The sequence below is a fragment of the Trematomus bernacchii genome, unplaced genomic scaffold (genome assembly GCF_902827165.1).
Source record: "Trematomus bernacchii unplaced genomic scaffold, fTreBer1.1, whole genome shotgun sequence".
NCBI classification, from domain to species: domain Eukaryota; kingdom Metazoa; phylum Chordata; class Actinopteri; order Perciformes; family Nototheniidae; genus Trematomus; species Trematomus bernacchii.
In genome coordinates, this window is record NW_022987746.1 from 666,370 (window position 1) to 691,418 (window position 25,049).

Genomic DNA, 25,049 nt, shown 5'->3' on the forward strand with positions numbered 1-25,049 from the left:
AGAGAGGCTCCACGACTGCAGGGAGGAAGGAGGAGCTTCAGAGCAACGAGCTTCACCTCTCTGACGGAGGATCCCATCACATCCTGCAGAGGGGACGAGTAAAGGGGGAAATAACTAGGTTCAAAAGGCTTTACTGTCATATTCAAAGTAGTGTAGATAGATATGCAATTTCATGGGAAAGATGGTATTTTATGATTTCACTCGAACTATTTTACAGGTTTAGTTATTAAGTGAACATGTGAAAGTAAAGTAGCTATTCTCCTCTTTGGAGTGTGGAGTCATTTTAAGGCTGGACCCACTGTGTATCAACATGCATTAGTTTTATATCTTCAAAATGTAGGAAGGCATCATTTACTATAAAAAGCATTTCCTTCCCACATCAAACATGCATGGCTGGCTAAAGCAGGGCTGCAGGTGGAGGTGCACTCAGATGTCTGAGCGTCTGTTTCCTGCTCCTGCTGGGTCTGGACCAGAACCATCTGAATAAACTGGCACTGATGCACACAGAGCGGGGAGGGGATCATGCACAACATGTACTCAGCAGCAGGATCAACAAGGTTTTAATAACCAATCTTTATAACCACCACGGCGCCTGAACCCACACACACAACAACAAAGACTATAACACCCCTTGTTGTTAAATACCAACGATGTGCAATATGTGCAATATATATATATATGTCGTTAATAACTGTGTAATATATACCTGGCTGCTATATCTTCAGATCTGTTAAGCAGGGGTGTCAAACTCAATTTCATCGCGGGCTACATTAACATTATGGTTGCACTCAAAGGGCCGGTTGTAACTTTAAGACTATATAAAAATACATATATAAATATTTTATATATATATAAAATAATGTACTATATTACATTATTGCCTCTGCATTGGATTATTATGGGATAGGGTAATAACTTCATAATTAACTACGTCTGAAAGCAGAAGTCTAGGGCTAAGTCAAATTCTGAGAAATAAAAGTCAAATTTCAGATGCATTGTGGGACATGTAGTTTATGGGCAACGTGCTTCTGTAAATCGGCCTGTACCCGTATAATAAACATATTATATTCTTTGCAAGCTCTTGTGGGGGGCCAAATCTATGGAGCTATTTCAGGGTCATAAGTTTTGATCATTAAAAAAAATACAATTTATTTGAAAGTTCAAGTTTTTATCCTGAACTTTGAAAAATACAATGATGTATTCAAACCAAAAATAAGTATTTGAAATCATTTTTCAGGTTGAATATTATTTTGATTTATTTTTTTAAATAAAATATTTATTTTCATATTTCACTTGTAGGCCTATACATATTTTCATATTTGAATCCTTCTTTTTGTCAGTTGCAGATTTTACGTTTTCAGATTCAAAACAATAATTTTTTCAGTTTCAAATCTTGTTTTTCCCGGTTTCACATTGCTTTTCACCTTCAGATCGTTTTTCACTTTCAGATCTATTTTTTTCGCTTTCAAACTTTTGGCCCTGATGTTGCTTGGCATCCTGAGTGACAGGCCTCCCTCTGTCATGTTGCCTTCATGGATGTTAGGTAGCGCGAGAAATATAACTCAACACTTTCTATACACAATACTCCCGTGATTGGTGATAAACAAAACTGATACCAGCGTCAAAGTTCCGTTAAGCGAGCTGTTGAGCATCGTAGTTGGCAACAATCAAGGTATAAGAGCAATAAACTGTGCTAGAATGTGACATTACGTATCCGCAATCAAGCGTTGTCCTTCCCCACTTCCACGTAGCTCCATGAACGCAGCATAGTATTGGCTTGGTTTTTGCGATCAGAATCAGAATCAGAATACCTTTATTAGTTCCCCAGGGGATACATTTACATTGTTACAGCAGACAAGAGCCAAAGACAGCTTAATGTTACCTAAAGCATGCATAAAAAAGTAAAGATTAAAAAAAGAAATTATATCTTTTTTTAAAGTTACACATTTTACATAATACACACCCTGTAACAGTTCTGCGGATTTAGCAGCCAGGTATATATTGCACAGTTTTTAACGGCATATATTGCACATATTGCACATAGTTGGTATTTATCAACAAGAGGTGTTATGTTATAGTCTGTGTTGTTTTGTGCGGGGAGGTGCTGTGCTGGTTGTGTGTGACCGCTGCAGGAAGGAGCTGTCAAAAACAACCTGCTGGCTCGTTGCGGATACGTAATTTCACATTCTAGCACAGTTTATTGCGCTTATACCTTGATTGTTGCCAACTACGATGCTCAACAGCTCGCTTAACGGAAATTTGACGCTGGTATCAGTTTTGTTTAACACCAATCACGGGAGTATTGTGTATAGAAAGGGTTGAGTTATATTTCTCGCGCTACCTAACATCCATGAAGGCAACATGACAGAGGGAGGGCTGTCACTCAGGAGGCCAAACTACTCTTTGCTAAGCCCCGCCCCCCAAGCAACATCAGGGCCAAAAGTTTGAAAGTGAAAAAAAAAAATCTGAAAGCGAAAAAAAAAGATCTGAAGTGAAAAACGATCTGAAGGTGAAAAGCAATGTGAAACCTGAAAAAACAAGATTTGAAACTGAAAAAATAATTTTTTTTAATCTGAAAACGAAAAATCTGCAACTGAAAAAAAGAAGGATTCAAATATCAAAATATGTATAAAAGTGAAATCTGAAAATAAATATTTTATTCAAAAAAATTGCTGAACTGAATAAAAATAATATTCAACCTGAAAAATGATTTCAAATACTTGTTTTTATTTTGAATACATCATTGTATTTTTCAAAGTTCAGGATAAAAACTTGAACTTTCAAATAAATTGTATTTTTTTTAATGATCAAAACTTATGACCCTGAAATAGCTCCATACAAATCAGGATATCTCTTTTTTTTAATGATGAATGATGAACTCAGTCATCACACACACTAACAGGATCAGAAACAACCACACACATCTCTCAGAAGGATTCAAATTAAAAGGTTAATTTCGTCATGAGATGAGATTATTCCAGTCATTTGTAGTCAACTCAATGATGAGGGTCTAAGGCAGTCTTAATAGGACTTTGACTTGTATTAAACACTGAATAAATTATACAAATCTGTAAGTATCACCAAGGCACCTGTTTGTCTGTCAATTGACCGAAAATCCGTCCTAATTGGAAAATAATAATAATTCTTCATGTTAAAATCATTCCTGTCTTAGTAAAGATGTCAAGGGTCTGGACTCAGCAAACATTGTAACTGCAAAAAGTGAATATTTTAATGTTTGTTTTACCTACCTTATATCTTTGCTTTGAAATGAGTGTTTTCAAATGCCATTTCATAATATGTTTCTTAATGCTCTTAATGTCTTGAAGCACTTTGAATGGCCCTGTGTTGAAAGGTGCAGTATAAATAAACTTGCCTTGCCTTACCTGTAGTGTAGCAGCAAACAGCAGGATGATCTTCCTCCTCTTCCTCCTCTTCCTCCTCTTCGTGGTGGTTCATCATGGTTGAGTGTGGAGGAAGGACACAGAGAGGAGGTCGAGGCAACAACACCCAGAAGTCAGGATTCAGCCCGGACATCTTCAAGAGGAGTTCAAATGAGTCTGCAGTAGATTTCCTCTGACACCAAACTCAGAGCCACAGATGGTGTTTACTCTCTGGACGCAGCGGGAGCTTCCGTACGAGTCACAGGGAGAACAACAAGCTGATTGGACACATTCTCTCTGCTTATGATGTAATGTGTGTTTTTATTTATTTATTTATATGAACATGGCAGAATTTACCAAAAAGGAAAGCCCTCCGAGTCCGGCCTCATATGGCTATGGTGATCATACCAAATGCCTGCCTGGCTTTGGTGCCCAATCCCCGGGTCAATCTGTCCCCGGAAATGTCCCCGTTTTTAAATATGCTTTTAAAGGTCCCATGTCATGCTTTTCTGGTTATTACCCGTCCCCTTGTGTGTTATGAAGGTTGTTCTGCATGTAAACGGTCTGCAGAGTCACAAACCCTCAAAGTACACCCTGTAGCGAGTAAAACTCTAACACAGAGAAGACCTGTCTATGCTGCCCCAGAACGCCCAGTTCGAGATTTCTCATTTTCCATTGTTTACTTCAAATCAAATCAAATGAAGTTTTATTTATATAGCACATTTATAAACGATTTTTGGTCGAGCCAAAGTGCTGTACAAATAATAAAAATACCCTACAGTAAAGACATTTTACAGCTAATACAACAGCACAGTTTGTGCAGAATATCAGTATGAGAAAACGACACCCTCTGTCCTTAGACCCTCTGTCCTTAGACCCTCTGTCCTTAGACCCTCACATCGTACAAGGAAAAACTTCCAGAGAAAACCCACAGATTAAAGGAACATGGGAGAAACCTCGGGGAGAGCAACAGAGGAGGGATCCCTCTCCCAGGACGGACAGACGTGCAATAGATGCCGTGTGTAAATCGAAGAGATAATACATTTTACAGCGTTGGTAGGTAGACCAAATGTTTGGAAATGCATGTGTCTATAATAAGAAGATGAATCCACGAGGATGTCAACAACAATCCTGTGGGAGCCTTCAGGGAAGCAGCATGATGAGAGCCAGAACTTCCTGGGTTCTGTGACGTGTGAACACCCAAATCAACAACAAATGACCGGATTGACCCAAATGGACCAATCCACGGAGCACCTCACACACCAGGATCCCTTGGCTAACTAACAGGGAGTCCCCATTGACTTGCATAGAGCTCCCTGAACGCTGGTAATAGACGAGTTGGGATGGCGGAGAAATGCTCTCCGCAGACCCATTCTCACAGCGTTATAAACCTTTTTCGTACTCAGTATCAAGCAACACTTATTGTTTTTACTTCGGCTGTGAGTGTTTGTGTGTGCTCAGGATGAGTTTAGCTTGTTCTCGCTGTATCGCCGACCCGGAAACCTGTCCGCTCCTCGCAGCAGCTCGCAACGGTGAGCCTCGCAACGTCCCGACCAATCAGAGCACACTGGGCTCATGAGGGGGGGGGGGCAGGAGCTCCAACAAGCCGTTTAGGACAGAGAGTGAATACACATACTATACAGAGATGCTGTATGAGAAACCAATGTGATTTTGGAACATTGAACAATTTAAATCTATTCTAGTAGACCTCAACAATGGAATTATGATCAGTAGAAATGGTCATGACATGGGACCTTTAAGAGCAGGATTTTGTAAAACATTATTATTTTTGTTTTCTCATTGCAGTTAGAGTAGGGGACACACCAGGGGACTTTACTTCCTCTTGACACCGTCGCTATTTACAACACCTAAATATACTTGTTATTGTGCTTCTGTCTTTCTGTGTCTTTTCATCTGCTCCGTAAGCTCCCTCACCCTCTCTCTCTTTTCTTGATCGCCCTCTCTCAGGAGAACATTTCACTTCCCGCTTCATTGTAGGATTTCTGCCATGTCTCCACTTCAGTTTGACCATCTCTGTTATTAAGTTATGAAATACTAGATAAATAAGTAATTACTAGATACCTTCCCGTCACTGCGCTCATAAAGAATGATAAGAATAAGAATAATGCATATTAAACTGGTTTCATTCATTAGTGAGTTTATTTAAGGTAATTTGTTAGAGGCCCTATTTTATCAGTATGTCTGCACAGCAGTGACAAAGGTCAAACTACATTAAAACAGAATTGTCCCCATTCTTTCTTTAATAGTTACTAACATATTTTTCTGAGATATGGACTGCAAAACAAAAGATGTCCCTGGTTTTCATTTGAAAAATCAAGTCACCTTCGACCAAGTAGTCGCCTTATTTTGTTATGAGATGATGATGTGAATTACTGTTCAAATTAGTTAATGTAATAATCGTTTTTTTTTGTTGCATAGCCTACTGTTACATTTCTGTGCTTAAGAATGCCTTCAAGACAGAGGAGACTGAAGCAGAGAGAGAGAGGCAGCTAAAAGGACTGCAACTTTGCAGAGCTGGATAAAAGGAGCCAGCAGGGCAGCTGCAGGTGAAGCGCTGTGATTATGTCAAGCAACTACATACATTGGAGTAAACTAATAACTTATTAATACAAACATTTAAATCAGTGATAAATGCAAAGCCTGTATCTGTGCTGAGTGAAGTTCATATTTTCTGTTGGGGGCTAACCCCAAGCCTCCAGTTCAGAGCGCATTTGAGAGGCTGAACTGAACACAGACTGAATAACACATTTAGCAGTTGGACATAAAAGTCAACTGAGTGTCACTTGCAATGACAGTGTTGTGTTTTTATTTCATGAAACTTTTACATTAAAAACAAGTTAGAATTTTCAAAAGGTCTTATGTTTTTTTTCGGGGGGGGGGGGGCTTTTCCAGTTTAGAGCAATAGCCCCTCCAAATGTCTGTGCACGTCCCTGTACATAACAATCAACAAACACTAAAAACATTGCATAATCTCTATCACACAAACAAGTTAAAATTGAAAAACTCAGATTACAGCGTAATAAATGACTGGTTGCTTAATATTTCAAACAATATACATTTGTTTGCACCGGAAGAGTATTCCAGTGTTTGATTACATTACATTTAAAGGTAAGGAGGGAATATAATCATCAGTTAAAGGGGTCTTAATCTGCCTTTTGGGGTATTCCCTTCCCTGTAGGATGTTAGATGAACATTAAAGCGTGGAAACATGTCACAGTAGAGAGGAGCAAAATACACATATGAGCTCTGAAAGTGAGTAGAATAGTGCCCCTTTAAAAGTTCAAAATGTGCTTTCAACTTTTATATATACAGTCTATGATTACAACACTAAAATCCTGCTTTTACATTATTACACAAGTTAAATTAAACTAATAAATAATCATTTTAACACTCACAGTAAAACATTTTCCTGATAACTTACTGTGATACTGTAGTGCATGTCTGATCAGTGTTTATTACACATTGTTGTAGCCAACGCTGTGATCTTATTGGTCGGTCAGAGGTCACATGGTCATCCACAGCCAATCAGCTTCCAGCAATGAGGAAACAGGACATTTAATAAGAACTTTCTACTAAAATCCTGCTTTTACATTATTACATGAGTTAAATTGAACAAATAATAATTTTAACAGTCACAGCCTGGGACATTGTTATAGTTTTATTATTTTACAACATTTTCCTGATTACATACTTTACAGATCTAACATTGTTAATATAAGACATCTCCTTTAATCAAAGTCCAATGTGGTAATAGTACTTGTACTGAAGTAAAGTATCTGAATACTGTCTGTGCATGTCTGATCAGTGTTTATTACATTGTTTTTACATTATTGTAAAACGCTTTTGTAGCCAGCGCTGTGCTCTGATTGGTCGGTCAGCTTCCAGTATTGAGGAAACAGGACCTTTAATAAGAACTGTCTTCTAAAATCCTGCTTTTACATTATTAAATTAGTTACATTTAACAAATAATAAACAGTCACAGCCTGGGATAGTTTAAATACTTTACAACCTTTTCCTGACTACATACTTTACAGATCTAACATTTTTAATATAAGACATCTCCTTTAATCAAAGTCCAATGTGGCAATAGTGTTTGTATTGAAGTAAAGTATCTGAATAGCCTACTGTGTCTGCATACTGCTGATCAGTGTTTTCATTGTTGTAAAACGCTTTTGTAGCCAGTGCTGTGCTCTGATTGGTCGTCCAGTCACATGGTCATCCACAGCCAATCGGCTTCCAGCAGTGAGGAAACAGGACATTTAATCACCAAACATCTTCACATTCTTTTGGTCGCACCTCGCCCGGTTGGATTACTTATCGGATTACCCATATATTTGCTTAAAACCACGCTTTTAATGCTCCAGGCTCTTCTGAAATACTCTCAGTTTTTGGTGTGTGTGTTTCTGCAGACACACCCTCTGAAGTGAAGGAGGGGAAACCGAGCATTTTCTCACTGTTTATTCCTGTTATCTGTTTTTCACTCTATATTTAACTATGGCTTTCCCAGGATACGGAGCACCCCCCGGTGGCATGGCGGTAAGAAAGCGTTACAATGTGATGTGTTATCTGGATTAAAGCCACGCTTAAAGCAGAATATGTGCCCGCTGTCCCGAGACAGCCCGGAAGTGGCTCGAGTTGACTGAAAATACCTGTTTATTTGACATTAATTATTATTTAATTAATTAAAGCTGCTGATGCTGCTCAACCTGTTTAAAGGTTATACCTACCTGCTTTTCATCAGTTAACGGTGGGGGGAAAGTGCATATATATATATATATATATATATGATAGAGAATTTGCTGTTGAGTACACTTGAAGTAAAAGGCGTGTTTTAATTGTTTCCACATGTTAGCAATGGTGGAAGAAATATCACTAAAAGTCATGCAATCAAATATTTGTATACATTTATATTATTATTATTAATATTATTATATTTGTCCTTCTTCTTAGAATGAACTATATTTATTTATTCTTCATAAAATGTGAATATGTGTTATATTTTATTTGTATATATACTACAACGATATTAAAATAATAATAATAATAACATTTTTTTAAATTGTTATTATTATTACTAATATTATTCTTATTTTTTGTATTGATTTTTGTTCTTATTATTATTATTATTATTATTATTATTATTATTTATTGTTTTTATTTTACTTTTACTCAAGTACAAGACCTGAGTACTTCTACTTTTACTCAAGTACAAGACCTGAGTACTTCTACTTTTACTCAAGTACAAGACCTGAGTACTTCTACTTTTACTCAAGTACAAGATCTGAGTACTTCTACTTTTACTCAAGTCTAAGTTTTACTAAGTCTAAACCTCGACATTATTCAAAGGAAAAGCAGTAAATATGAAATCATTGAATATGTTTAAAAAAAGGTAAAGGACTCAAAGGCTGCACAAACTGACGAATTAGTCAACAGGAAATTACACGATTACAGAAGAGCGATGAACTTCCTGCATGTTGTTTCCTCATTTAAAGTTGCTTTATTTAACAGTCAGATGTTCAAACACTTTGGCATTGTGAGTCTCGAAAAGTTTCTCGTTAACCACCAGTGGAACAAGATCCCTTTCTTCAGTAAAAGTACTAATACCAAACTGTACAAATATAAACATTCCTTTTTGGACATTATTAACATATGATATTCCCCATTATGCTGTTCACGTAAATCCAGAAACAATTCATGTCATTTTCAGATATTTCTTTGACATTTTCAGACTTTTTTTATAGACTGCCCCGTTTATTCCTCTGTGTGACGATGCTTGTTCCAGCTGATTCAAGAAGCTTTTTAAAGAGTTATTCAGCTTAAAAAGAGAGAAACATGGAGGTCTGTATGCTATAGTGTGCCTTCAGGGGTGTGCACTTCAGAGCTAATGAGACAGGGTTCCCGCGGGGTCTTAAAAAGTCTTAAAAAGTCTTAAATTTGATAATCTGAATTAAGGCCTTAAAAAGGTCTTAAATATGACCAAAAAAATAAGAAAGGTCTTAAATATGATTTAGAAGGTCTTAAAAATGATGGGATTTGAAAGGTACTTCTGTGTTGCGATCGCGTCTAAAATGTGTTTTGGGGGAAATGTCCGGGCTGCAAAGTAACGGTAATAGCCTTTCAGTTCCCCCCAACAATTTGTATTGAAATAAATCAACATGGAACCAGTAATCACTAACTCTGTTTCCCCCGGCCCCTTAACGGAGAACACCCAGCTAGTAACCTAGCAACCAAGCTTCAGCAAGCGGCAGTCAGAAACTCATGTCTCTTCGAATCTACTTACAAATAAATATGGGGAAGTGTAAGTTCAACCGTATTTGGTTGGAAAACATCGAATTTAGTGCTTGGTTGAAACCAGTGGAGGGGAACGTGTTTGAAGCCTGCTGCACCTTTTGCAAAATAAATTAGCGTTTGTTTGGCTAATGTAGCGTTAGCTAGTGCAGCGTTAGCTAGTGCAGCAGCTCCCGCAACAACACCGTTGGACCTCCGGGCGACGTTTGGGTCTTCGACGTCAACCCTAAAAGCGGAGGTGCTGTAGTGTATACGCTAAATACCGTAGTTAAACACCAATCATACAACAGCAACGATGAAAGATTGTAGCCAAGGCAGCAGAGCTCTGAATATAGCTCTTGTTACTCTCTCTCTCTCACACACACACACACACACACGCACACACACACACACACACACACACACACACACACACACACACACACACACACACACACACACACACACACACACACACTAGGGCTGCTCGATTATGGCAAAAATCATAATCACGATTATTTAGGTCAATAATTGATATCACGATTATTAAATAAGATTATTCATTGACTTTGAAAACATCCATTTATTGAACTTTAAAACAAATAATAATTTGAACAGTATCTTTTTAACTGTTGATTACCCTGAACGTATAATTCAACTGAAAAACCAATACAAAAATAAATTAAATAAATGATATATTTAAATAAATAATATCAAAATAATAAATACCAATAAACAAGATCAACAAATATTTTGGAGCGCACTTCCACAAGCTACTAAACATATATAAATATGATAAATAAAAATAAATTAGACTAAAATTAATTAGATCAAATATGTCGTAGTGCACTGTCACAACCTAGCAAAGCTAAATAATAGGTTTTTTCGATTATGTTTTTGTAATTGTGGCAGGCCAAAATCGTAATTGCGATTAAAATACGATTAATTGCACAGCCCTAACACACACACAAGCACACACAGAGACACATACACACTTTTTGGCTAACACAGTTCTGTACTGTTATGCTGTTATGTTCAGACATTGTTCTTATGTTGAACATGAATACATTTGATTTGTAAGTAATTATGGGACGTATTTCTTCTTTCATAGCAATTTTCCTTCATACTTTCTTGCCGTGAAATAGGTCTTAAATTCTATTCGAAGTGGTCTTAAAAAGGTCTTAAAAAGTCTTAAATTTGAGTTGGCGAAACCTGCAGGAACCCTGTGAGATAATAAGAAACCAATGAAGTGCTTCCTGATCCCCAACACTTTCTTCTCTCTGTGTCTTCCTCTCTGCAGCAGGATCCAATCTACGGATATTTCACAGCTGTAGCTGGACAGGTAACCCCCCCACAGTGCCTCTGAACATCAGTAGTTTCATAGCAATCATTGAAGTTTCTCTTATCTCTGTCGATTGTTATTCATTGTGTATTTATTTTCCTTATGAATCTGCGACAGGATGGACAGATCTCAGCAGACGAGCTGCAGCGCTGCCTCACACAGTCCGGCATCGCTGGGTCCTACAAACGTAAGAACATCTATTCTTTAATAATTATTATATCCATGCGGGACATTTCATTGTAATGCTATTGTATACAGTGTTTGGTACCACTTTACAATAACACTACCCTTATAAAGGATTAATAAAGGGTTTATAATTAGGTTATGAATTAGTGAGCTACGAGTTGAGTTGATGCTACTTAGCGAGCATCAAGTCAGTGAGCAACAGATACCAAGGATGCTGGCTGATGAAGGAGACGAAGTAAGCTAGGAAGCCAATATAAGACTTAGCAGTACAGATACATGTGGGCTCACTATTTTGCAAGCAACCGGTCACAGTCGCCCTGTTTATCTCATGTGTTATAAAAGCTTATTAATGATTTATAAAGTGTTCACAACCTAATCAATAAATTAATTACAAACTATTCGGAAACCCTTGATAAGGGTAGTCTTATTGTAAAGTGCTACCCAGTTGCCCACGCGTGGCATTGAAGGCATCAAACAGAGTCAGAATCAGGTTTATTACCAGGTGGGTTGACACGTACGAGGTGTCGTGGTGCATACATGAAAGTAAAACAAAGATTAAAAACACAGATAGAAAACTATTTTAAGAAAACTATGTTACGGTGTGGCTCTGAACAAAAGCCAGCAGCAGGTTCCCCGAGGCTGGCACGGAGAGAGTGCCCAGAGGAATGAGAGCGAGCCAACAAATCCGGTTGGCTCTCCTCTTGTAGGCTTCCCGACCCAGGTGCAGCTCATCAGGCCACAGGCCACAGCACTGGCACCTGTAAACGGAGAGAGAGAGACCACGGAACGCCTAGTGGTGTGGAGGGGTCGTCACAACTATAATAACATTACAAAAATAAGTTAAAATATAGCAGTATTTACATTGAAGTAGAAAAAAAGTCAAATACTTAAAAAATTCATATTCTGAGTAATAAGCGAAATTTCGAGTACATTTTTAAAATTCTGACAATAAAGTCAAATATCAAGGAAAAAAGTCAAATTTCGAATAAAATAATCTAATTCTGACAAAAAAAGTAGACTAGTAATTCCCTCTAAATTCACCAAAAGTAAGCATCCCATAACGCCTCCTTTCAGAATCAGGTTTATCAGCAGGTAGGTTGACACGTACGAGGAATTTGACTAGATGTCATGGTGCATACATAAAAGTAAATCATGAATTAAAAACACAGATAGAAAACTATTTTAAGAAAACTATAATAACATAAAAAAATAATATAGTAAAATAAACGGTGGACGAATCCACCTTATAAACATTAGGGCACTTCTTCGTGACTGAAAATCTTATATCATGGTTTATATAATTGTACATCGTGGCTATGGTTTTTATAACAATGCAGTATTTGATCTGTACATTCAATTAATCAAATGTTTAAAGACATGAGGGAACATTTATAATACATTCAGTTTGGAACAATCACGCTCCTATTGGCTGGCGCTTCAACACATTGTACCTGATAGGCTAAGGGGCGGGACATCTCTAAGCGGTTGACCAATCACAACAGAGCTGACATCTGTCACTGACATTAATATATGTATCTGTTGTCAGACAATTGCACTGTAATGACATCGTTTTTTTCAATTAAGACTTTAATATTTAAAAGGCTGAGTGTTAAATTAATGAATGCATGTGTTTCTATTTATTTTATACCTAAATAAACCACCTTTTTACTTTATCTTTGAAAGGATCCTTACTCATGAAGAGATGTAATGTTTAAAAAGTGATCTTATCAAAGTTGTCACTGCCTACTAAGCTAACCCTTTTACATGGTCTCAGTGTTGGCATCGATGCACTTTCCCACTGCATTTTGGATAATATTTTACATTCTGAGTTTTGACTTTTCCTTCTGCAGCGTTCTGCCTGGAGACGTGCAGACTGATGATCACCATGCTGGATGTATCCTTCCTCAGGCCTTTCTCACACCACACATTTTGACTTCTCTCAATAGGAAAAAGCCCATCATGCAATTCATTTGGTTTACTTTCATTGAGCTGCTTTGATTGATCTGGTATTGTGCTTGCATGCTCACTCTGTAACATTTGAACAACAGTCTCTCGGTGATGAGGCCCGAAATAGTGCAATAAGAGTCTATATACAAGTGATTGGAATATGATATATTAGATAAATAATTTTCTAAGTAGCAGCCAGATTAATGTTGTGGATGTTCTTTCAAAAGTGCAGGTGTTTAACAGTCTCATGGCCTGTGGGATGAAACTGTCCCTGAGTCTGGTGGTTCAATTACTTAACTGAAGATTTGGAGGTTTAAAATGAGCTTGTTTTTGTTCATAATTGCCATGTTCAGATTGTTTAACAGTGGCTTAATGCCTGCAGCTTTCAGGGCCTGTGGGAAATAAACAGGAAGTAGAGAAATGTGGAGTATTTACTGAAGGTTTTCCCCATGGATGTTTAATAAGAACTGGATACAGCGTGCGAGGCGGGGTCTCGTTCTTTCCTATGAGAGCTGCTCATTGGCTCATGAGGACAAAATGGCCCAACTTTTGAGAGAGCGAAACGTCACAGATTACCCAGCATGCCTGGCTGCCAGAGCAGAAGAACCCGTATGTGCGCTCACAGAGCATGCGCCCCTTAAGCCCCGCCCCCGAGCTCCCACTCTCGGGTCTGTAGAATGAATGGAGAGAGAAAATAAATCTGGATTCGGCTTTTAGTGCATTTTACAACTTTAAGGACCGAATGATTCTAATAAGGGCTATACAATAGTTCATACTGGGAAGTTTATTTAGTTAAAAAAAAAATATATCCTCTGATTTACAGACGTCTCTTTCCCAATGTTAGTCAATGGGAAAAGTCTCTCAGGGCCCAGTGACGTTACGGACTGATACGGAAGTTGTAGTACCGCCGTTTGGACACAATGAATATTTTCCTCAGAGTCCGGCGCACTTCCCGGGGGCTTGGTGTTCCCACACCGAACTGGGAAAACTGGCTTGGTCTTTTTGCATTGTTATGTTAGAAAACAGCAAAGAGCCAAACACAAAATGCTGCAGGCTGGACGCTTTTGTCTAAAATATTTGATCTGTAGCATGAAGACTTATAGAGCTATTGCTGCTAGCTACTTTCATGGAAAAGAGTTGCACAATTTAAATAAACTTAGCTCACTGTTGATTCTTCAGTGTTTCATATGCAAGCTTTAATACCTCTCACGTGTGTAAATATGCATATCAAATGGACATTATATCCCACAATGCAGTGCATGCATAATGGGAATAAATCAACTTCTAAGTTTAACTGACTATAAACCTCCCCATTACTTCGTTCTTTATCCAGTATTTGGTGCACGTCTTGCATATTTCCCCACCTGAAAAAACAGAAATACTAGACGAGCTGTAATAGTATACTAGGGAGTTGAGTGTATATATTGTGCATTATATGTTATTGAGTCATACTGTAGCTACACAGTGTTTAATCTGGTCGTTATTCCCCTTTCCCTCTGGTATGAGCAGTTTCAGACATTTGTCCTGATGATAAAATGATCTTTTTGAGTAAAGTGCATGGTAAAAACCCGCCAGTAAGAGTACGTGATGTGTCCTTGACGGTCTCCTCAGAGGGACATGTCCAACAGTATGGGCTTTGCTGAGTTCAAGGAGCTGTGGCAGTCGGTGAACGGCTGGAAGAACACGTTCGCCTCGTACGACCGCGACCGCAGTGGAACGGTGGAGGGACACGAGCTGCAGCAGGCCTTCAGCGCCATGGGTACACACACACACACACAACCCCCCCCTACACACATCCTTTACTCAAGTAGAAGTACAGATACTCGTGTTTAAAAAGACTGGTAAAAGTAGAAGTACTGACTAAACTTCTTTACTCAAGTCAAAGTAAAGAGGGCTTTGAAATGTACTTCAGTAAAAAGTACCCATAACTAGCAGCTGTTTTAAAGAGTACCTGACCTCCCTTTATATTAATAAAACAATAATGTCATTGTTAGCTAATGAATGTTTCCATGCTGAACAACGGCAACATGACAACGTTTTCATTGGTCCCTCTTCTTTAGAGAAGACCAGGAAATGATGGATACACGGATCGTGTTCAAATCAATAGGCACGCAATGACTCTAAATAATAATGATCACGCCACCAAACACACATTCAAACTAAAGGAACCAGCCTGTTTGGGAAATGTGAGAAGTAGAAAGTACAGGTATTTGTGTTCAACATGTGAGAAGTAGAAAGTACAGGTATTTGTGTTCAACATGTAAGAAGTAGAAAGTACAGGTATTTGTGTTCAACATGTAAGAAGTAGAAAGTACAGGTATTTGGGTTCAACATGTAAGAAGTAGAAAGTACAGGTATTTGGGTTCAACATGTAAGAAGTAGAAAGTACAGGTATTTGGGTTCAACATGTAAGAAGTAGAAAGTACAGGTATTTGGGTTCAACATGTAAGAAGTAGAAAGTACAGGTATTTGGGTTCAAAATGTGAGAAGTAGAAAGTACAGGTATTTGGGTTCAAAATGTGAGAAGTAGAAAGTACAGGTATTTGTGTTCAAAATGTAAGAAGTCAAAGTAAAAAGTCGTCAGAAAAATAAGTAGTGGAGTAAAGTACTGATACCAGAAGAATAATAACAACAAGGTGTTTCCACTTGTAATGAGATAAAAAAAATCTGCCGATAGAACAAGTGAACTTTTGATATTTAGATATGTCAGATCTTTTAATTAGCTTGCAAAACTTTTTTAAACTACCAGGATCAGGAAATGTTGTGTAACTAAATAAGCCAGAAATGCTTGAAACGTAGCTGTCCTTATTGTATGCATGTTGATTTGCACATTTACAGCTTAACACAGGCGCTAACCAAAGTCCGGCCAGGCAGACTGAGTTTTCTTAGTTTCCCCAAAGAACCTCTGATCCGAATAACTTCACGTTTGGCATTAACCTGCCCTTTGTCCTTAGCAACACCCACACTAAACAGGAAGCAGATCGGTGCAAGGGTTGGTGAGATAATCAAGATTCAGAAACCCACCCGTACAAACAGAGACGTCTGGGCTTACAGTATCTCAGATCAGAATCTGAATTATTGACAAGTACGTTAAAGGAATTTGCTCTGGTGTATAATGCTGCATACCTGAACACAGTATTAAGTAAATATCAAACTATTCAAAAAGGTCACCTATTATGCAAAATCCACTTCTTCATGTCTCTTCTACATCAACATGTGTCCCCTCTTCTTCATGTCTCTTCTACATCACCATGTGTCCCCTCTTCTTCATGTCTCTTCTACATCAACATGTGTCCCCTCTTCTTCATGTCTCTTCTACATCAACATGTGTCCCCTCTTCTTCATGTCTCTTCTACATCAACATGTGTCCCCTCTTCTTCATGTCTCTTCTTCATCAACACGTGTCCCCTCTTCTTCATGTCTCTTCTACATCAACATGTGTCCCCTCTTCTTCATGTCTCTTCTTCATCAACATGTGTCCTCTCTTCTTCATGTCTCTTCTTCATCAGCATGTGTCCCCTCTTCTTCATGTCTCTTCTACATCAACATGTGTCCCCTCTTCTTCATGTCTCTTCTTCATCAGCATGTGTCCCCTCTTCTTCATGTCTCTTCTACATCAACATGTGTCCCCTCTTCTTCATGTCTCTTCTACATCAACATGTGTCCCCTCTTCTTCATGTCTCTTCTACATCAACATGTGTCCCCTCTTCTTCATGTCTCTTCATCAACATGTGTCCCCTCTTCTTCACGTCTCTTCTACATCAACATGTGTCCCCTCTTCTTCACGTCTCTTCTACATCAACATGTGTCCCCTCTTCTTCATGTCTCTTCTTCATCAACATGTGTCCTCTCTTCTTCATGTCTCTTCTACATCAACATGTGTCCCCTCTTCTTCATGTCTCTTCTTCATCAACATGTGTCCCCTCTTCTTCATGTCTCCTCTACATCAACATGTGTCCCCTCTTCTTCATGTCTCTTCTACATCAACATGTGTCCCCTCTTCTTCATGTCTCTTCATCAACATGTGTCCCCTCTTCTTCATGTCTCTTCATCAACATGTGTCCCCTCTTCTTCACGTCTCTTCTTCATCAACATGTGTCCCCTCTGTGGAAAGAGACTCTGAAAGTTTCAGGAACAAAGATTCTCTCTCTTTCTCCTGATCCATTTCTATAAAAACCTGTCTGAAAATGAGCTGATCAGATTGTGGCCACTTTATGATGTCATAATGATGTTTTGTCTTGTGTAACCATTAGCCAATCAGCAACCAAGGTAACCCCCCCCCTTATCACCTGAATCTCCTCCTAGAGCACCATTGAGTTCTTTTTAACCAAATCTCTCTCAGAGGGGCGTGGGGAGGGGCTCCTTATTTTCATCTAAAGTAACAGACAGAGAATCAGCACTTTGGAAACAGGGCTGAAACAGAGGGGATTATGGGACGCTGCAATGATCTGTTTGGTGTTTCAGCCAATCAGAGACAGGCTCTGTATATATCTGAGACCTGTGATATACTGATGAAAAAAGGTATAATAGTGGACCTTTAATTAGTTGGTTTTTTGCATTGTGCGGAAATGTGCAAACATCTTTTTTTCTTTTTGGTTGAAGTGAATATGATGATGAATGTCCTCTATGATGTTCCCATGCAGGTTATAATCTGAGCCCTCAGGCAATGAGCATCATCATGAACCGCTACAGCGTGCAGGGCAGAATCGGGTTCGACGACTTCATGAGCTGCTGCATCAAACTCCGCGCGCTGACCGGTGAGTCTGAGGCAGATGGCTTTTAAATAAAATACCAAACATTACTGATCCCCAGCAGGCAGTGTGAGCGTCCACCAATCAGAGGGTCTGCGGTTCTGGAGCCTAAATAATACATTAATTGTATGTAGTGTCTCTACTTTAAAGAGTCCTCTCCTGCTGATGTTCAGGTGTATATCAGTATGTAGTGTCTCTACTTTAAAGAGTCCTCTCCTGCTGATGTTCAGGTGTATATCAGTATGTAGTGTCTCTACTTTAAAGAGTCCTCTCCTGCTGATGTTCAGGTGTATATCAGTATGTAGTGTCTTTAAAGAGTCCTCTCCTGCTGATGTTCAGGTGTATATCAGTATGTAGTGTCTCTACTTTAAAGAGTCCTCTCCTGCTGATGTTCAGGTGTATATCAGTATGTAGTGTCTCTACTTTAAAGAGTCCTCTCCTGCTGATGTTCAGGTGTATATCAGTATGTAGTGTCTCTACTTTAAAGAGTCCTCTCCTGCTGATGTTCAGGTGTATATCAGCATGTAGTGTCTCTACTTTAAAGAGTCCTCTCCTGCTGATGTTCAGGTGTATATCAGTATGTAGTGTCTCTACTTTAAAGAGTCCTCTCCTGCTGATGTTCAGGTGTATATCAGTATGTAGTGTCTCTACTTTAAAGAGTCCTCTCCTGCTGATGTTCAGGTGTATATCAGTATGTAGTGTCTCTACTTTAAAGAGTCCTCTCCTGCTGAGGTTCAGGTGTATATCAGTATGTAGTGTCTCTACTTTAAAGAGTCCTCTCCTGCTGATGTTCTGGAGCCTAAATAATACATTAATTGTATAAGCGTATTGATCTCCCCCTCGATTCTATTGGCTCTAACGGTTAAAAAGAGGTGTCTTATCTTGGGTGTTGTGAAGATGAAATGCTCATCGTCAACAGAGAGAGTAATGATGAAGTTAATTAAATGTGCTTTCATGTGTTTTTCAGATCAGTTCCAGAGGAGAGACACAACCCGGACGGGCAGAGCCGAGTTTCATTTTGACGAGGTATGTCAACCATTTCATTTGTTATTATTTTATGTATCTTATTAAATCTTTTCTTTGTCCTTTTTACTTTAACTTTTCTATGTTTATATATATTATTTTGTTTTATTATTATTATTTATTTTATTTATTTGTTTTTATTTATTTATTATTTATTTTATTTATTTTATTTATTTGTTTTTATTTATTTATTGGATTTGTTACGTTCCCTCCTGGACTAGGGGTACAAAGGGAAGTAACAAAATATGAAATAACAGGGAGAGAGAAAAAAGAGAGGAAACTGATTTGTGAAGCCACAAGATTTTAATTTTTTAATCGTAAAACTTACGACAAAACCAAAACAACTTTCTCATAACAGAAAGCGACCACAGTAAACCATAACACCACTCAGAACTTCTGTAAGTTGCACGTTCCACGTAGACAACAACAAAACACTACACTGCTGCACAGATCACCCACTGCCAAGGGGTTATGATAGTGATTCTGTAACACACACACACACACACACACACACACACACACACACACACACACACACACACACACACACACACACACACCACACACACACACACACACACACACACACACACACACACACACACACACACACACACACACACACACACACACACACACACACACACACACACACACACACACACACACACACACACACACACACACACACACACACACACACACACACACACACACACACACACTATTTTCCTTGTCTTTTGAATTTGAACTTGTCAATGTTTATATTCATTATTTATTTTATTTTTTTATTTTACTATATATTTTATAGATGAGAGTAACACCTGCGTCACTTCCGGGCAAAAAGTTTTGGGGGAAAACAACGCTGTCATTTGAATGGCGGTCAATACAAATTCTGAAGTTTTTGCCAATCCGATCAGAAATGTTTGAAAACCGTGGATTTTCTGATCTTCAAAGCGCCCGGTTACGATGGCCAGTCAGGCAAACAATTACATTCAATCATTTGAAATCGACGATCGGGCTCGATATATGGTTAAATTAAAATCAGTACGCGAGGCCGTCATTTCGCCAGCTGTTACTCTCATGAGCGAGGCAGAAAATAATAGTTGTATCATGCCAACAAGCTGCTGTGCCGTTTATTGCACCTCAAACATTAAAACTAATCCAGAGTTCAGTGTTTCTGAACTTCCTCTAAGAAGAAAGGAGCTCTGTGGCTTCAGGCTCGATCACCGTTCAAATGACAGCGTTGTTTCCCCAAAAGTGGGCGGGGCCGTAAAGTGACGTAGATGTTACTCTCATCTATGGACATCGATCGCCTACTGCTATATTTAACCACCCGATTGATTGAGATTGATCGTCGATTTCCAATGATTTAATGTAATTGTTTGCCTGACTGGCCATCGTAACCGGGCTCTTTGAAGATCAGAAAATCCACGGTTTTCTTAAATTTCTGATTGGATTGGCAAAAACTTCAGAATTTGAATTGACCGCCATTTAAATGACAGCGTTGTTTTCCCCCAAAAGTGGGCGGAGCCGTACTTTTTGCCCGGAAGTGACGCATGTGTTACTCTCATCTATTCTATACTATTCCAAAATGAAACCACTGATACAAAATCTAGTTTCTCCCGAGGGATGAATGAAGTATTTCTCCTCCTGTTTCCTGTGAATGTTGTATTAGATATTAAAGATGTCTCTCTCTGCAGTTCATCCAGGTCACCATGAACATATGAAGCGGGGAAACCTCTCATCATGTTTCTCTGCAGTTCATCCAGGTCACCATGAACATATGAAGCGGGGAAACCTCTCATCATGTCTCTCTGCAGTTCATCCAGGTCACCATGAACATATGAAGCGGGGAAACCTCTCATCATGTCTCTCTGCAGTTCATCCAGGTCACCATGAACATATGAAGCGGGGAAACCTCACATTAACAGCATGGACTCTTTTTGTTGTAATAGTTTTAATCATTGTAGAAACACGGTTAAAATGTCACTTTTTCACATTCATAACTAACGCATATTTTTATTTGAACTACTAGCAACAATAAAGTAACCTCAGTCTGTACCAATGATGATAACCCTCTGTGCCTATGTGTGTGAACATGTAAGACATTCATAAAAACTCTCATAGAAATCTGATTTCTGGCTCTTATTGAATCCTTACATTACATTTCATAAACTCAGCTGATGCTTTCATACAAAGCCACAACACGTGCATTTGTTTTATCATTTTTTTTAATCCTACACAATAGAGTGGACAGAAAAACAGGGGAAATAAGAGATTAACCATAAATTAAGGTTTAAAATAAAACCGATTTATTTGATCAGTGTTTAAAACTTTATTTATTTAAGGAAAATGTTGATGTTCATATCAGGGTTTCTTAGTGGCGCTTTTACACTTCTATAACTGCAGGAAGGGAGAAGTACTCAGATCTTGTACTTCAGTAAAAGTAGAAGTACTCAGATCCTGTACTTGAGTAAAAGTAGAAGTACTCAGAACTTGTACTTCAGTAAAAGTAGAAGTACTAAGAACTTGTACTTCAGTAAAAGTAGAAGTACTCAGATCTTGTACTTCAGTAAAAGTAGAAGTACTCAGATCTTGTACTTCAGTAAAAGTAGAAGTACTCAGAACTTGTACTTCAGTAAAAGTAGAAGTACTCGGATCTTGTACTTCAGTAAAAGTAGAAGTACTCAGACCTTGTACTTCAGTAAAAGTAGAAGTACTCAGATCTTGTACTTCAGTAAAAGTAGAAGTACTCAGACCTTGTACTTCAGTAAAAGTAGAAGTACTCAGAACTTGTACTTCAGTAAAAGTAGAAGTACTCAGATCTTGTACTTCAGTAAAAGTAGAAGTACTCAGATCTTGTACTTCAGTAAAAGTAGAAGTACTCAGATCTTGTACTTCAGTAAAAGTAGAAGTACTCAGATCCTGTACTTGAGTAAAAGTAGAAGTACTCAGATCTTGTACTTCAGTAAAAGTAGAAGTACTCAGATCTTGTACTTCAGTAAAAGTAGAAGTACTCAGATCCTGTACTTGAGTAAAAGTAGAAGTACTCAGATCTTGTACTTCAGTAAAAGTAGAAGTACTCAGAACTTGTACTTCAGTAAAAGTAGAAGTACTCAGATCTTGCACTTCAGTAAAAGTAGAAGTACTCAGATGTTGTACTTTAGTAAAAGTAGAAGTACTCCGATCTTGTACTTCAGTAAAAGTAGAAGAACTCAGATCTTGTACTTCAGTAAAAGTAGAAGTACTCAGATCTTGTACTTGAGTAAAAGTAGAAGTACCAGAGTGTAGGAATACTCTGTTACAGTAAAAGTCCTGCATTCAAAATTTTCTTTAAGTAAAAGTACAATGTTGTTTATATTTCGCATCATTAATCCAAATCTGTAAAGTAACTAAAGGTATTAAATACATGTAGTGGAGTAAAAGTACAAAGTATCAAAACATGGAAATGCTGAAGTAAAGTACAAGTATCTCAAAATTGTACTGAAGTACAGTACTTGAGTAAATCTGTAGTTACTTTACACCTGGATGGATGGATGATGGATGATGCTTGAAAACAGGAAGCTTTTCATATATATGTTACATTGTTACAGTTCAATGGTAGTGAGTGTGAGCATATATGAAATCAAATGAATAAATGATGATATGAACTGATGTTACTGAAGGCTCTTTTATTTTGAAAAGAAAACTGTCTCGTCTATCATCTGAATTCCTAAGCACACAGCTTCATCTGGCTTCACACATCATGGAAAAGTACTAGAATATTTTACACAGGCACAAGTAAAAGTGAAACTGTGAAATTACACCTGTAGATAAAAGAAAGTAGGTCAGTTATACACTCTAAATACACATTACTGGACATAACAAGGGCGGATAATGATCATGTTTAATAATATAACTATTCAACTTTTAGATAAAATCCCTTACCAACAACAACAACAACAACAACACACAACCACATTCTCTATAGGCAGATATTTGGAGCCTGCGCTACAAGGGATTATTACTTAGACATATAATCATCTTTTTCAGTAGAGACTTATAGAAAGACAAGAAAACTCATAAAAGCTATAATAGTGTATTTATCTGGTATCTCTTACATTTAGTAAAAACAACTGTATACACTTTTATATACTTCATTTACGATTGTAGATTGTAAAGACTGTGTTGTTTGCTTATAATACTCTGTTATTTTACTCAAGTAAAGCATCTGTGTACTTGTCCAGCACTGTTCTTTCACATACCTGGCTGTCACATAGAGAGCAAGGCATGGTGTCAAAGTCCTTATATGTGCACGGAAAGCTGGTAAGAAGCATCCAATCAAATCAGCGCATAGACGCAACGAGCCAATCACAGCAGAGTACTGTGCGGGACCAGGCGGAAGAGTTTTGGGCTCTCCCGTTTCAAATAACCCCTCTATTTGTTACTTTATACCCGCCTGAAAATCAATTCTATCTGCCTGAATGGTCCATAAGAAGACTGATATTCTTACAGTGAGGTTTTAATTTAAAAATGGTTTCAGAAACGCATTTTATTAATGTCTGACTCCCTGTAATCCGTGTGTTTTCTATACAACCAACCTCCAACTGACGTGTCACACCTTATGTTTTGAGTCATGTTGATTTTCACTTTCACTTTGGCAAATAACTGCGCGCACTAAAGGTAAGATGAACTGCGGATTTAACCCTCGACATATAAACATATATTATTGAACACTTTGATTCAGTCTCACTACATATTAAATATGTATATATGTAATACTACTCGTGCTGTAACGTTACCTCGAATGCTATCTAGTTTATAAATGTCTTTAACTGTGTATGCTAGCTATACTAGGCCTTGGTTAGCTTAGCACAAACTTCCTCATTGTTCTAGACAACTTAAAGTTTTTTTAACGGCTTTATAAACCGTTAATGTGACGGTTGGTCGCGATGTTTTTGTGTTGTACATTGTTACCACAACCGAAGCTGAATTAAAGTTAGTGATATTATAAAAGTTGTTTATCTTTGTCGGACATTTTGTTTTATAAGGAGATCTTACGTAATTACGTTAACACACAAGTTGCTGCTACATGCATGCAACACACACACACACGCACACACGCAAATAATGAAATGGTACAATTTATATTTTAGGCAGGATTTTTAATCTGTATTTTTTGGTACCCTTAAGGCTTAAAGGCTTATTGAGGTATTCAGAAAGCGACCTGAATAGTTTTATAAATACAATTTAAATGCGAAGGCAAGGTTTTTATTTTTTATTTAAATCTGTTGTTTTTCTATTGTAGAAACTGATCTGAATACTTCTTTGTATTTAATATGTTTTATACACGTCTTTATTTTCTCAAGGGAATTGATGGTCCTGATTGATTCCAACCTAAATCATAACTTTGTAATGACTCCTGCTAACACAACATGTTTGATGTGTTTTCAGGTCCTGTTTGCACCATGAGTGAATCTGAGGAAGAAGAGGGGGGGGTCCCGCCCTCCAGCAGCACTCTGTCTGAGGAACATGAGAGGTGAGAGGAAGATCTCTGAGATGTGACTGATTCAGAAAAGTGACTGTTGCATACATTTAGCAGAATATGGTGTCAGTTTCTCTTCCCGCCACATGATTACAATAATCAAGATCACTTTACTGGAATGGTTTTTTTCTTGTTTGCTTATGAAATATAAAATGTGGCATTGTACATTGTATTAAACCTATAGTGTAGTATTCTTCTAATCTAAGAAGAACCTAACTAGAGAATGGTTTAGACCAGGATTGTGTGAACGTGTGACTGCATTCAAGCAACAACAAAAAACCCAGCCGTCATTGTGAATGTGAAAGTGTTTGAAACAGATCTTTTTCCAGTCATTGAGCTTCATATTCTTCCACCTCTCTCTCAACGCTCCATTGCTCTCAGAACTGAGCAGGAAAGAGCAGATTCTCCTGAACCATCCTGTGTTTCCATGAGGAGTGACCGCTCCACAGGGGACCCCACAGTCCCCCACAGCTATCAAGCACTCAGATTTAGGCCTAGGCTCCACGGGAACGAAAACGGGTTGTATCCGCACATTTCTCTTGCGTATAGCCCTTTAAGCTAGACGACGCCGTAACGGAACGGTAGAAACGGACCCTGCAAACGAC

General features: G+C 38.1%; 1 protein-coding gene across 1 annotated transcript; it reads left to right on the top strand.

The window, feature by feature from the left end:
- Positions 1-7,624: 7,624 nt before the first annotated feature.
- On the top strand, positions 7,625-21,055 carry sri (sorcin). Its single transcript, XM_034148138.1, has 8 exons — positions 7,625-7,937; positions 10,969-11,010; positions 11,128-11,197; positions 13,047-13,090; positions 14,755-14,902; positions 17,787-17,900; positions 18,862-18,920; positions 20,621-21,055. Exons 1-8 carry the CDS (start codon positions 7,896-7,898, stop codon positions 20,645-20,647), a joined length of 546 nt encoding a protein of 181 aa, XP_034004029.1. The 5' UTR covers positions 7,625-7,895; the 3' UTR covers positions 20,648-21,055.
- Positions 21,056-25,049: the final 3,994 nt, after the last annotated feature.